This window comes from Rhinolophus sinicus, linkage group LG12 (assembly GCF_036562045.2).
Source record: "Rhinolophus sinicus isolate RSC01 linkage group LG12, ASM3656204v1, whole genome shotgun sequence".
Taxonomy (NCBI): Eukaryota; Metazoa; Chordata; class Mammalia; order Chiroptera; family Rhinolophidae; genus Rhinolophus; species Rhinolophus sinicus.
In genome coordinates, this window is record NC_133761.1 from 27,794,596 (window position 1) to 27,808,454 (window position 13,859).

At 33.5% G+C, this 13,859-nt stretch overlaps 1 protein-coding gene across 42 annotated transcripts in view; it reads right to left on the reverse strand.

Annotated features, from left to right (window-relative positions):
• The window catches only part of RIMS2 (regulating synaptic membrane exocytosis 2), a 592,512-nt gene that overhangs the window by 400,421 nt on the left and 178,232 nt on the right, over positions 1-13,859 (reverse strand). For all 42 annotated transcript variants that reach the window (XM_074316891.1, XM_074316853.1, XM_074316856.1 and 39 more), the window contains one exon: positions 323-633. In XM_074316891.1, coding sequence (XP_074172992.1) covers positions 323-633 — 311 coding nt within the window. The remainder of the gene's footprint in view (positions 1-322; positions 634-13,859) is intronic.

The window sequence follows — 13,859 nt, forward strand, 5'->3', positions numbered from 1 at the left end:
TACAATCATCTCTTCTTCATTCCCATTGTTTATTCCAGTTTGTCTCTCCTATGACAATAACGTGCTATCTAAGTTCCCTGTTTCATTTCACTTCTTTTTCTGGAAAATCTGATAAACTGACACTCCTTCATCAAACCTAAGACTGTTCAAACCTATAATATAACTCAAGTCCTGAATATCACTTTCAGCATTTATATAAAACATATGGACATTTACATTACATTTACATGTAACAACTCATTACCTAAACATTTCGTGTATTTTTGTTTGGAATGAAGATTAAAGATAATAAGTTGACCTAAAGATTAAGCAAAATGTTTACCTGTCTGAAGCTATGTCACTGGCAATTTGGTGCTTCACTCCTGACCCATTTTTAATAGAATCCTGTCTTGTGAGCCCATGAGATCGACTTTTCTCCACTGCAGGTACAGCTAAGTCACCTGAGGGTCCTTGGAACTGGGCCTGCTCGTGCAGCTTTGCTTTCTTCTCCTGAGGTGCCTCCTCATTCCGTATTCCTCGGAGAACCTTTTGATCAGGTTGCTGTGGTGTATTAGATCCACTATTATAAAACCACGCTCCTGATTTAGTGAGGATTTCTTGTTGTTTTCGGCACAAATTACATACCCACATAACCTGCACACAAATACATAGGGAAAAGAAATTAGTGTTTCCAGAAGTTCAAAACAAACAAAAAGAGAGACTATAATTCAAGCCAACAACAACACAAACATTACATTGTTATCCATCCTGAGGTTAAAATGTAACCCAAATTAATAGCTACCATTAATTAAATTACATGTCTTTCCTTTTAATTTTGTCAGAATAATTATAATAAAAAACAATGTTTACTGGTAGTAGAAATACCAAACTAAAGCACCAAATTACTAGTTATTTACTTATATTCTTTAATTATTTTTTTAATTAATTATGGGCATAGTGATAGTATACAGAAAGTGAATTTTGAGGCTAGACAGACTTGGGTTTAAATACCAACTCCAAGATTAGAAATTTTCAACCATCAATAAGGTACTGAACATTCATATCTACAAAACATAGCTTCCTTAATGATAAAATGGGGAAATAGGTATAATACTAATTTTTCTATATTGTTTTGAGGACTGAAGATTAGAAATAATTTATTTAAAATGTCTAGCACAATACCTGATATATTTTGGACTTTAAGTAGATTACCAATATCAGTATATTATATAGATTAATCCTCTATCACTAGTTACATTATTATATAAGCTTCCTGAGCTGTCTTTTATTTTTTTTAAAGTATCTCCTATTAACTAAAATAAAGCTAGGAACATTGTTGATCTTCAATAAAAACCTATTAATTGCTCATAATTTGTAGTTGGACACTTTACATAAAATGTACCATTTTAACCATTTTTAAATGCACACACAGTTCAATGGTGTTAAGTATATTCACACTATGTGAAACAGATCTCCAAAAGTTGTTCATCTGCAAAAGTCAAAATCAATACCTATTAAACAGAAAAATCCCCTTTTCTCCCTCCTTCCATACCCTGATAACCACCATACTATACTTGATGTTTTAATTAGATATGTTTTTCAGATTCCAGGAATCTAAGACTATTTTAACTAAATCTGTGTGACCAGAAAAGCCTTCACCCTTTTCTGAAAAATCTTTTTCAATTAATCAGAAAAAAATAAAATCACATATTCGTGAAATAAAAGGTGAGTTCATATTTTAAACGAGTGTTTCTGATGTTTTATTTATGTCAAATACTGAATCTTACACAACTCTCCATATTGCTGAACATTTTGTCATAGTTTAAATAAATAATAATATAAATAATCAGAGTAAAAGAAGAATTCAACATAGTATTTTCAACTGATACAAGAATATTTTGGTAAAGTACCATTTAAAATTTGTGCTTCATTGACCATTATTCCAGTTCATATTGTTTGTATAGTCCATAGCATACAACATTGTTTTTGACAATTTTTTATTACTTTGTTCTCTCTTTGAATTTATATGTATTTCTTTTTTTCCTTAACTAAATTTAAAGCTCAATGGGGTCAAGGTCTGTATCTTCTAATGCATAATAAGACCTTATAAATCATAGAACAGAAAGATCTTTCAAATGCTTGCTAACTTGAATTTATTTGATGTCCTTCTGGAGGGGATATATGATAATAAAATATTCAATATCATCACATTAAGATTTATGTTTCATAGAATTCCAAAAGAAATAGTTATCAATGTTACTCAATATGTGTAACTATTTTATTTTCATAACTAAATAAGAAACTATTTTTGACATGAAAATACCAAAATCTCACTCAATTTAAAAATAAATACCTCACAGTTCAAGTTTCTTTGGTTTGAATACACATAAAATATATCTAACCCATCAACAGTCTCAAAAATCAAATTTCAACCAAAATCTTCAGCCTTTCAATGCCATCTTGTGACAAATGTAGGTACTGCAGACCTTTTTTAAAAGTGAAAGGCATACTAAACATAGAACCACAAAATGGTAAATAAATTAAGTCTGAATTTCACCTTCTCTGTTTATTTTAAACTAGTTACTATTCATGACACAGTTATAATACATGCTATATTATTTTGTGATATGAATTTATCTAGAATAAGTCGCACAGTATTCAAGAATAACATCCTTTCCTGCTTGGTAATTTACAATGAAACAGAAATGAGAGTATGAGACAGACAATTATCCAATCATGATAATTTGCAGAAACAACCTATTGCTGCTTCATTATTTACCACAAGGTAAGCAGATTACTTAACCTCTTCTAGAGCAGAGCTTCTCAAAGAATATCCCTGAAACAGCGGCATCGGTAGGTATCACCTGGTAACATATTAGACATGCAAATTCTCAGGCCCCACTCCAGACCTACTGGATCAGAAATGTAGGGCGGGACCCAGAAATATGTTTTGTGGGTTTGTTTGTTTTTTACAAAATTCTACAAGTGATTCTAATTCTTGATAAAGTTAGACAACCACGGGTTAGGGCAGAGATTCTCAACTTAAAATGTGGAATGAGTTACAAGTGTGTTCCTCAGAATGGCTACATAAGGCCGGCCAATGGAGGTCATGATCAGCTTTGCCAATTTACCTCAATGTGAACTAGGTAAATCTATGACACTGTTTGTACAAATATAGAATTTAAATGTATTCATTGTACAAATAGTATGATTTCTGCCTAGCCCAAAATGAGAAAAAGACTTATAAATGCTGTGGGCTTTGTTGTCCTCATCTGTAAAGACCCAGGGGATAGCAATATAAGATAATGAGTATAAGGCATGAAGGATGATGTTTGACTGCAATTAAAGACCATGCACTAAGACTCTTCACATACTCTCTGGGCTAGCCACATCGGTTGCTCTTTCTCTGACTAGATCCTATGTTCTCTCCTGAGGTGCTAGCTTCTAGTGGCCTCAGATCCTAACACCCAATTACCTTTCTTTTCTTCTTTTTCTATCTCCTCCCACTCTTGGATTAAGTTTATTAATCTTTAAAGGCTCGGGAAGCCTAAATCCACTCATTTCAAGTAGTACAAGGGACTGACACTTTCACTTGATGCCCAAACTTTACACAAAGCAACTTATAAACTGATGATACTGAACTATGTCTCACATATACATGCTATGAGATGACTTTTCACTAATAGGCTATGAAATGATTAATGTCTATAAAAGGTAAATTCTATGTCTTTGGATCAAAATTTAACTTATTTGGGAATAAAATAGCAGGACTTTTGTTAATGGAAACCTTTAACCAATTAACCAGTAAATGTATCTTATGATGAATGTTGTTAAAAAATACATTAGAAATACATATGCCTATGAATCACCATGTTAGAGCCTATTAGTTTCGTTGGTCCTCATAAAGATCAAAAATTCCTAGACCCTGAGATCACAAAGACATATAGGATTCAAAATTATAAGGTATTATTACATTCAGTTCTGAATATGCCATATTTTTCAAAGTAATATAGCTATATAAGAGATGAAATACTAATGACCCAAATTTGTCACTTATTACATTATATTCCACTCTACAGTCATCCTTGGTGGGATTGAAAAAAATATGGAAAATAAAAATATCTCTTTAAAACAATAAAAATCGAAAACGTAACAGCTAAACTAGTCAAAGAAAGCAAAACCACAATTATGTTAAGTATATACAATAATTTAAAGGAATTTAAAGCTCTGAAAACTATGTGTTTTCATCTAAATAGGGATAATAAATAATGGAACAATTCAGAGAAGGGTGGGAGTATTGGTGAGAAACTGGTGCTAATGAGGCCATAGGCCAAACTCATAAGATATAGCTAACTCTGCACAGAAAAGAAGAATTTACTAGACTCCACTTCTAATCATTGCCAGCCTGCTTATAAATGTGTACATTTGACAGAGAAGAAAAGTATAAATTGATCAGCTTAACTCTATCAGATGACTACAAAACTGTGGAAGATCCTGGCTAGCTATTAAACTTACTTCCTTTTTCACTTAGAAAACTACATTCCACAAACTTCCTGTAGCTAGGGAAGGCCACGGCCACATGACTATGTTCTGGCCAATGGATTATAAATGGAATGATGTGGACCGTTTTCATGACCATTAAGAAATTCTCATATGCTACTACCATGCTCTTTGTTCAAGACCCGGGAGGATAAAGGAGCCACACACAAAAAACGGAGCCTGGGAACTGAATGAGACTGGTAAGCCACACCAATGTGGACTCAATGTAGGTGGGAAATAAACTTCTATTGTGTTGAGGTTCAGAGACTTTTGAGTGTATGTTTTACAACTGATAGCATTTCCTTAACTAATTTGAAATCTTTTTAAAGCACATGTTCTATTGAATGTGTGTCACAGCACAGTCTTTGTATGTGAAGAACAATGCATTGCTAAAACCAGCATATAAATGTGCTTCACTGTTCATAGGAGCCAGCTTTCACTAAGTCATTAATAACACGTTGTGCACATTTTTTCCCATCTCCACAATTCCACGAAGTAATGCGGTTGCTTGAAAGCAGCCGTGGTGGATGGATTTAGACTATGGAAATTGGAAAATACCACAAATTAGGGCTTTTTCTTACAGAGAGCCAGCTGTTAACATTTATTAGCACACCATTGAATATAAGGTATCTACTATGTTCTACTAAAAGATTAATACTACATTCAGTGTTAGTAGGTAAACGTGGATGGAGCTGCAATTTACCATAAAAATTAATTCAGACCATAAAATATCAATTTATTTATAGATGGGCAAAAACTATGAACACTAATTCATTAATTATTTATTCATTCATACAATATTCACTAAATACCTCGTCTATGCCAGATGCTATGCTAAGAGCCGATGAATACAGCTCAACAAACAGATTTTGCTGTGAAGTTTAAAGTGTAGTAGAGGCGAAAATAAGCAAACAAATAATTGCACAAATATTGTTTATATTGCAAGTATAAGTGCTACAAAAGGAATGCATTCACATCACAGATCCCTTGATTCCTTCCTCTCTGCTGGCTCAGACTGTTTGGAAAAAAAAGGAGGATGCAGAGGAAATCTGCAAGAGGCCCATAAATTCAGAGCGGTTCCATCACAGCTTTATCCCACAGTCCCCCCATCATCAGATCCATGGTGTGTCTGTCTCTCAAAAGGCATCGGGGGCTACTAACCTACAAGCCCCTCCCCCAGCACTGTCTTGGTGGATTTGGAAAGTTGATGTACTGGCCCATATCCTAGACAGTTAAAATTTTTCAAATATATTCCTTAACAATTAAGAGATCACTATAATCTCTATATAATAGGCTTCTGGATTACAAAACAAAAACCAGAAATTTTGCTTCATCTGATACCCGGAGACAAGCAGCAAGACTTTCCCAGATTCCCCCCTGAACGGCAGGCGAGGCTTCTCCAGATACAGTCACATTTGCAGGCTTTAGCAGGAAAGTTTGATGGTGTCTTCTATAAGTCTCTCAGGAAGTAGCAGCACTACAGAAGAAACTTTAACTTGGAACATCTCCAAGTCTTAACTGTTACTACACACTCTTCTCTGTTGGCTCTTGTGGCTTTGAAAAACGTTCACAAAGAAATGTGGCTAATTTCTCTATTTTTTACCTAATTTTCCTCAAAAGCATATTGCCAGATTTCTTCTGAAGCCACCCACTAAATTTTAGTCTGTGAAATAGCTCCTTTGGATAAATTATCTACTTCTGATATTTCTACCCCTTTCCCTCCTGTTTTCCAAGAAAATGTCTAGGTGTCTTGTGGGGCTTCTGTTGCTGAACACTGTAGCTCATCCAATCTTTACCTGGTTCTTCTCAGTTTAGACAGGATTGTGTTTCACTACTGACTTGACCTCCAGCTCCCAAGGCACTTCTGTCTCCTCTTAGTATCGGAACTATCCTCTATGCAGCCACGGCCCAAGCTATCTGTTCTGCAGCCTCTTCTGCAAAGTCCTCTCATCCTTCATCCCTCACTATGGGGCGTGGGGTGAGTGTCCTGACAGGGGCATGCAGCTACTTGTGTGTCCTCCATGCTACACTGGAACTAAGGATAGGTCTAGAAAGCTAATGCTGGCCCTTTCTTGGCCGAACCATGATGCACTGCCAACCATGATGCACTCTGAAGTACCTATGCCCCAGGTGGGTCTAAGGGCGTCCTGAGAGATGATTTCTTCCAAGAACCTCAAATATTAAGAAGGGTAAAAGCTGCCCTTCAACTTAACCAACATGCATCCTCCTCCTGGGTCAAAGCCTAGAATGAAGAGATTAGAACATACCTCTGATTATCTACTGGCCTTACCTCACTCTTCTTTCTCCTTCCTCACAATGTACAAGGATAGAAGGGGCAGGCTTTTCCTTTATTTCCCTTTTCTGTATATCTAACAGTTTCCCTCAAGCACCCTCAGGCTTGAACTAATGAATTTCAGGCTTCCCATTTCATCCTTTCATAGCTTCCCTTAACCCATTCATTTACTTAATGGCAAGAAATAAAAAAAAGAAGCTAGATTACTGATAAAAGAATCTAAAGGGAGGGCACTTCAAATACAATATACCTATTACACTACCATTTGAATACTGTCAGCTATAAGAGATTAATATTTCCCTAAGTACAAAGTATGGACCAGATCCACACCCAGAGAAAAAAGGCTGGGAACTTCAGGTTTCGGGCAAAATGGCTGATTCTTCTGCTCTAGGCAGGAGTTGTGGGATGGGAAGCTGGAGAGGATAGAAAAGGAATCTAGTTCAGCGAAGGTGGGTATTTAGGAAAGGTGACAATAGCCTATACTTTCCAAAGCTGATATTACATAAAGAAATACTTTTTAAAATGCCAAGTTTTGAATATAGCAAAATTAACTGAAGTCAATAATCTAAAAAAATCGCACAAAACATTAAATGATAGGAGGGCCTGAGGTAAATACTAGAAACCAGCAAACCGAGCTGTTTGGAGAGTGAAAAGGAACAATCTGAGAAACTGCTATGCAGAGCGTGTTGGTAGTAAGCTAATTCCTTTGAAAAGAAAAAGATGTCTAGCAGTGTCACAATTATAAAGGATTCATTCACTTTGGAAGTATGCTCCAAAAAGAGAGCTATCAAGTAGAACTTAAACTGGTTTCAATCAATTTAAAGTAGAGAATTGAGGTGCTTAGATCATTCAGTATAAATTTCCATAACCTTACAATAAATAACCAATTAAATTAGAAAACTGAGACAATCAGATAATTGAGTAACAATTTCAACAGCTTCATAACACTTATAATATGATGTGTCCATCTCCCATGTTTTGGCAATTTCAGAGGCCAAACATTAATTAAATGACAGGGAATGATAATGAAAATGAAAGACAATTAAGTTGAAAATACTATCATTTATTGTATCACCATGCAGTGAGTATTATTAAAAATGATAAAGGGAGGATTCCAACAGAAATGCAAAAATAGTTTAATATTAGAAAATATACTAATGTGATTCACCACACTAATAGATTAAAATAAAAACAGTGATCATAACAATAGAAATAGAATATTCAGGCATTTATAATATGCCAGACTCATTCATGTGAAAATAAAATCTAGCAAACAAGAAATAGAAAACTAATGCTTAAGCCTGACAAAGAGTATTTACAAACATTCTATATCCTATTTGATACTTAAGTCAGGAATGAGCTAAGGATCACTGGTACCACCACTTCTATTCAACACCATCCTGGAGACACTAGTTTAGTAAATCGCACATACATGAGACAAAAAAAAAAAAAAAAAAGGATGAAATAAAACTGTCCTTATCTGAACACTATTTGATTGTAAACACCATTTGATTATAATAGAAAATCCAAGAAAATCTATAAATATTAAAAGTAACAAGGAGCTCTATGAGTTTCATAGCTCAAAGATGAACTAACCAAAATAAATCAAAATATATCACTAATAACCAAGCAGAAACATTTAATAAAAAAATTAATACCTGCTACAAGAAAAATACTATACAAGAGTCTAAAAGAAGACTTACATAAGTGAAGAAACATATTTTGTCAGAATGAGAAGACAAAATACCACAAGATGTCAGTCTGCCCAAGTTAAATCTATAAACTTCAAAGCAATTTTCATCGAAACTTCTGGTTTTCATGAAATTTATCAAGCTAATACTAAATGAACATGTAGGAGCCAAAGATAAAAGAAAAAAATTTAGATTATTCTGAAGAGAAATAACAAATTGAGATGGACTTGCTCTACTTACTAAAAAGTGACAGAAATTAAGACAGGGTAGTAGAGAGATGGTAAATAGATAAAACAAGGGGCCTAACGGAGCCTCTAGAAACAGACTGTCACATGTGTCAATGTTGACATTACAAATAAGTGGAGAAAGAGGGCACTATTGAATTAATAAAGCTGGGACAACCGGTTATCCATATTGAGGGGAAAAAATAGATTCACACCTCCCACCACATACAAAAATCCATCTAAATGGATTGAACACTGAGACGTGAAAGCCAAAACTTTTAGAACAAATGTCAAGAAAGTGTTATGAAGTCAGAAAAACAAAAGATATCTCAACTCAAATTTAAAAAGCACAAACAACTAAAAAATATAAATTCTGTATAAAAATGTTTAAATATTTTGAGTTGGTAAAATAGTAAGATAAAGTAAAACAAGAAATCATAATCTAGGAGAGGTTTTATTTTAAGGTATACAGTTAACAAAGGATATGCATTCAGAATATATGAAGAACTTCCATAGTTCAATAAGTAAAAGACAAACATCACAGTAGAATAATAGGTTAAGGAATGAATATACAATTCCATAGAGAAACCCAATTGGAAAATAAACAAATAACAAGTAAAAAATGCAAATTTAAAGCAATGAGCTACAATTTCACTCTCAGCTTGGCAATATTTAAAAGTCTGACAATACGAACCATTGGAGAGGAAGTAAATGAGCCAATACAAATATTCCTCTCAGGATTGTAAATTATTTTCAACCAGTTTGGAGAACCAATAGCTAGTGAAACTGGAAATGGCTACCTATACTCTATTACCCAGAAACCTTACTTCGACCCTATAGAAATTCTCAAGCAGGCACAAGAAGACATGAACAGGAGCACTATTTCTCTTAGAAAAAAAAAAATAGATAACCTAAATCGACAAGAAAATGGATAAACTATAGCATATTCATGCAGAATTATATTCAGCAGTCGAATGAATTAGATTTAGATGAATCTAAATTTTGAAATAACTCTCAAAATATAGAGTTAAACAAAGAAACAAGTTTCAGAAAAATATGTACAGTATGACCCATAATATAAAGTTAAAAACCTTGCAAAATAATACTATATATGGTTTAGCACTACACACACACACACACACACACACACACACACACATAAATGGTGTTTCCCTGATAATACGACCTAGTCGGACCACGCCATCAGCTCTAATGCGTCTTTTGGAGTAAAAATTAATATAAGACCTGGTATTATTATATTACATTACATTACATTACATTATATTATAATATTATGTAAGACTCGGTCTTATATTAAAATAAGACCGGGTCTTATGTTAATTTTTGCTCCAAAAGACGCATTAGGGCTTATGCTCAGGGGATGTCATCCTGAAAAATCATGCTAGGGCTTATTTTCCAGTTAGATCTTATTTTCAGAGAAACACGATATGTTGAACTATACAAATAAAAACGTGTGGAATGATAAGTATTTAAAAATTACTGTATCCCTAAAAATGAAATATGGCAAAATTTTAAGATTTGTATAACTTATTGGTATTATTCTCTAAATATCTCAACATGGTGGAAATATCTCAAAATATTATAAAAAAGAAGGAAAAGAAAAAAGTGGGAGGAGATAAGAATGTATAAGAACGTCAGACTAGTCACCAATTAAAGTTAATTGGACTAGTGAAACTATTTACTGATACTCATAATTACACTGAAAATAAATGTGTATTTAACATAAATATATTAGTATACTGAGAACTGAATTTTCATACAAATACAATTTTTAAAATATGATATAGCTTACTTTCAGGGTTTTTTTATGGAGGGGTCTGTGTAAAGGAGTTAGACAATTATATCAAAGGTAACAATTAACACATTTTGTAGTGTTGCTTTTATTTTCCTTTTCATCAAAGCATGTGATATTTTATAAACTTTAAGTTCTAAATTAAATTTTGTGGCTACCAAAGTAAATTAGTCATTGAGAAGAATTTAATTTTATATTATTATCAGAATAGGTCATTGTCGCCTTTACAATAAATATTTGACTTTTAAATCTAATTTTAATTCAGAATTTCACTTTGAGCTTAAATTTCTCTAAGTAATTTTTAAAGAAAAGACAAGCAAGATTTATCCAGCAAGATTAAGGAAAGTGAACATTTCTGAAGTTTATACATTTTTCCACTAGTCGGTGCTATAGCACTTTGTTCAATCTGGACCTAATGCCTTCTTTGCATTTAGTACTACGTTAACTTATTTTTTCCCTTAAAATAAATTAAATTTCAGTTAAAAATATAGTAACTTTATTAAAATAAAGTGAGTTGAAAGAGTAGCATTATTACACATTACAAAATGTTATATTATTTCGAACAATTATTCTCCATTGCGTATTCACTGACTAAAGATTTAATAAATACAAATGTACTACCAATTGACTTTTTTTTCATCATTTAGAAAACCTTAAAGGTTATGATATATTAAATTATAGAAACTACAAAAATCATTTCAATAAACAAAGTAAAAGTATGGTACAAAAATGACAGGAAAGCAAGATTTATCTTTCATAAAATAGAAAGCCTATTCACCTGGAAGGTTTCATTTAAAATAGAGAAGACAACATGACTATTTCTAAAGAGGACTTCTTATAAAAAGAATGGGGCCAGAAAATAATTAAAGAAGACGATGCTTTATACAAATTGAAGAGAACTGAAAGTGTAAAACTAGAGGCAATACGAAGGAAATACTAACAAAATATGGTTATATGGAAATTACTAGAATTCTTGAGGAGAAATTTTTAAGGAAAGGTTATTATTAATTCAGAGAAAAAAAAGTTCAAAGTATAAAGCTTCATTTACCTGTTTCTCAGATTCTCACAAGTAATTCTTTAAACCTTTAAGCTTAATGGACAAAACTATTTGGGATCCTCCATGGTTTCTTGCAAGTCAATTTCCAGAAGCCATGGACTACTCTATGGAATTCCTTTTGCAAACTGTATCTGTTGTTCCTGTAACTGCTAAAAGACAATAACATCACTAACCACATACTGTAGTAGTCTGACCTACTTTAAAGTAGATGCAATGTAAAGCAAGTCCAACTTGGCCCACCCAAGGGAGATTTACTATTCTAAAAAAAAAAAAAAAAAAAAAAAAAAATCAATAAAGATCACAACACTATCACAGTACAAAATTAAAAGCACAACCTGATATCTAAGCTTCAGTGAATTTGTATTTTCATTCATCTCAAACTTAACATAACCAAAACTGAATTCAAGACCTTCACCCCAAAACTGCTCCATCCACACACAGTCTTACTCACAGCAGTTAATGACAACAGCAGTTAATGGCAACTCTCCATCTTCCCCGTTTGCCTTGGGCCCAAAAAAAAAGGGATAATCTTTTTCTGCCATACCCCACATACATTCCACCAGAACTTTTAGTTCTACTTTCAAAATATATCTACAGAGATGACATCTCACCATCTCCACCACAACCACTCTAGTCTAATTCACCATAGCTTGCCGAAATTATTGTAATAACCTCATAACTGATCCCCCAGCTTCCATTCTTTTCTCATTCTCCTCATTAACCTATCGCAACAAAACAATCAAAACAAATGTATTAAAGTGTCTTAAAATATAAGTCACATCATGTAACTGTTTTGGTCAGAACCTTTTAATACTCCTCATTTTGCGCAGAATAAATGCCAAAGTCCTTATAGTGTCCAAAATGTACTTCAATCTCACTCTAACCTTCATCTCACTATTCTCACCCACTTGCTCTTCTCCAGTCACACTGACTTGCTTGCTCTTCATCCAACATGTCCAGCATGCTCCTAACACAGGACCTGCATATTCACTACTACCTCAATCTAGACTGCTTTTACCCTCAATATCTGCAATGCTAACTCCCTCATCTCTGTCAGGTCGTTGTTCAACTGTCACTTTTCAAAGCCATAGAAAGTAAAATAACAACACCACCCAAAATTAAGTATCTTGATTTTAATTCTCTCCAGGACACTTATACCTTCTAATATTTATCTCATTTGTTGTGTGCATGTCCTAATTAGAGTATGTTCTCCTGGAAGGTAAGCGATGTTCGTCTATTTTAGTTCACTGATATTCCAAGTGCCTAAAAAACACCAAGGTGTGTCCAAAGAATGAGTGAATTAATGTATTAACAATCAACAATATATTATAATGTATAACTATTATGTAAATCTGTTTGCTTAGCAAATTTCTACAATCCAAATACCACAGACTGTTATGAAATTGTCTTTAAGAAAAAATAATTTTTAAGAACTTTCCAAATTCAAGTATTATTATAAAATACATTTTCTGATAAAAATATTTAATAATATTCAAAAAGCAGAAATAAAGTATTTTAAGATTATTTTTATGTGCACTAAAATTGCTTAAATATTGAATTGAAAGTAAAATATGCGTGGCTTATCTCAAAGGTTTCCAAACTTATCCAGTAAAGGTCCTACTTTTGATGTATCTCAATTGATTTTAGATTTTCACTAGGTCTTTTATGGGGATACCACATTTATTTCTTTGTTTGTTTGTCTGTTTTGGAAGTGATAAATGTGTTTATCACCTTGATTGTTTTCATGGTGTATGCATGTGTTCAAATCCATCAAATTGTATACATTAAGAGTACACTTTTTGTATAACACTTATCCCCCAATAAAGCTGTTTTAAAAACTTAAAAACAAAATTGTGGAAACTGCCTACTATGATGAGCTGGATAAATTGAGAGAAGTAAAACGATGTAGTACACCAGTACTTCTCAAATTGTAATGTGCATTCGAATTACCAGGGCATCTTATGAAAACGCAGATTCCGATTCCTAGGTCAGCGGGAAGAGAGGCGGAGATTCTGAATTTTTATCAACCACTCAGATGATATGATGCTTCTGTTGGTCTGCAAACCACACTTTGCATAGCAAGGCTCTAGAGTAGACTGGAATGTAAGTGAGATTCTGAGCTCCAGCCCAAACCCGGGGTCTACTAATAACACCACCACCACAACCACTATTACCACCATTGCTGCTGCTGCTGTTATAACAACAGCAGCAGCAGCAGCAGCAGCAGCAGCAGCAGCAGCAGCAGCAGCAGCAGCAGCAGCAG